Genomic DNA, 1,902 nt, shown 5'->3' on the forward strand with positions numbered 1-1,902 from the left:
CCAAAGGTGTTGTAATTGGCCCAGTTGTTGTCCCCCTCTGGGTAGTCTGCTCTGCTGCCCTGCTGACTGGACCAGCGATCGCCCACCGTGCACTTCCCAGCCATGTTGTTCTCGTGCACACTGGCCACCAGGGTCCAGCCACCACCCTCAGTGGTCATGTCACAGAAGGTCTGGTAGATGACACCATTCTTGGTGCGCAGGAAATACAAGCCGTCTGTAGAGAGAAGCAGCCAGAGACTCCCTGTCTGAGGGCTCATGGGCCATCTCAGCTCCATGACCAGAGAGGCCTTTGAACCAGAAACATGGGCTGGAGGCTCCTCCCTGAGTCCTCTCACCAGGTGGTCCTGGGGGTCCTAGAATTCCCCTGAGCTCAGAAGATCAGGCTCCTTTCACTGAGGCAGAACACAGATTTGCCAAACTCCTAGTGGCCAATGACATTCCTTATCCAGTTACACATGGAATTATCATATGACTCAGGAAGTCCACTGCTGGGTATGTACCCTTTGCACTGGGAACAGGAACTCAAACAGAAGCTTGTGCACCAGTGTGCACTGCAGTGAGAGTCACAGGACCAAAGGTAGAAACAACCCAAATATTCACCACTGCATGCATAACTACAATGTTGGGGTTGGGTGTGTACATGTAGATACACACATTGGATAGAAATGAATACAGTATCCAGCCTGTAACCTTGCTCAACCTTGAAAACACTATGCCAGATGAAATAAGGTAGGCACAGAAAGACAAATACAGTGTGATTCTGCCTACATAAGGTGACTGAACAGCAAATTCATAGTGACACAAAGAAAGAGGCGCTTTGAGCAGGGGCTGGGTAAGGAGGACGTGGGACTATGGCTGATGGGTACACAGTCTCTGTGTGGGATAACGAGAAGTTCCCTAGATGGACAGTGGTGGTGGCCGCATGACATTGGAAGGTCATTAATGCCACTGAATTGTACAGTAAAGTTACCTAAAATGGAAAATCTTATGAAAGGTATACATTTTACCACAATATTTTTTAACATTAACAAGCATTCCCAGGACACAGAATCCTGAGTGCCCTGGTGGTGCTCTGATTAAACGTGTCCTCACTCACCACGTGCACGGGGGCACTCCGCTTTGATTTCCTTGCAGCTTCTGAACTGAGATGGAGACCAAGAAGAACAGGTCCGCTCCTTGTCGGAAGAATTGGCGTCCCCTAGAGAATATGCACAGTTTTACTCCCATTGCTGGTTTGTCATGAATCCCAGCCTCTCCTTGTCACTAGTCCCAAACTCTGCACCCGGCCTCCCCCCACCCCCTCCCCATAGCAGAGCTGCATTACCTGTGAGCAGGGCTCAGAGGTGTCCATTCATTCAGCCTGTTGACCCAACACCCAGCACAGGCTTGATGCAGGCCTCACTGCACATGACTTTACCCTCACCAGCCCTGCCCTAAGCACTGGGCAGTCAAAGAAATCACATTCTCCCCAAAAGCTGCCCATCCAGGGGGTTGCTGACAAGTCAATAGAATATCACATTGAGAAGAATAAATGATGAGAGGGAGACAAACTCAGGACAAAAGCAAGACTCCGCTGTGACTATGGAGAATGGAGAGGCCAGAATGGAGAGGCAGGGGGTTGTCTGGAGTAAGATGCTGGGGAGGTGGGGGTGTCTCATGTCCTAGTCACAGAAGGCCTCCCAGTCCAGGTGACACTTTAGCATATTCTGAGAGAATAAACAGGATTTATCAATAAGAAGAAGGAGAAGAAATTCAAGGCAGGGAGAATGGCATGTCCAAAAGCCTCGAGGAAAAAGAAACACAGCATAGTATGGCTTATTGAAGAAAAGTGAGTAGCTGGGCGGCACCTGTGGCTCAGTGAGTAGGGCGCTGGCCCCATAGACTGAGTTGGCAGATTCGAAC

General features: G+C 49.9%; 1 protein-coding gene across 1 annotated transcript in view; it reads right to left on the reverse strand.

The window, feature by feature from the left end:
* The window catches only part of LOC100962959 (intelectin-1-like), a 6,360-nt gene that overhangs the window by 3,240 nt on the left and 1,218 nt on the right, over positions 1 to 1,902 (reverse strand). Inside the window, exons 2-3 of the mRNA XM_012802606.1 lie at positions 1,097 to 1,198; positions 2 to 214 (exon numbers count right to left, since the gene is read on the reverse strand). Of these exons, the coding sequence (XP_012658060.1) occupies positions 2 to 214; positions 1,097 to 1,198 (315 nt within the window). The remainder of the gene's footprint in view (position 1; positions 215 to 1,096; positions 1,199 to 1,902) is intronic.

This window comes from Otolemur garnettii, unplaced genomic scaffold, assembly GCF_000181295.1.
Source record: "Otolemur garnettii isolate 467f Iridium unplaced genomic scaffold, OtoGar3 scaffold00016, whole genome shotgun sequence".
In the NCBI taxonomy this organism is placed as follows: domain Eukaryota; kingdom Metazoa; phylum Chordata; class Mammalia; order Primates; family Galagidae; genus Otolemur; species Otolemur garnettii.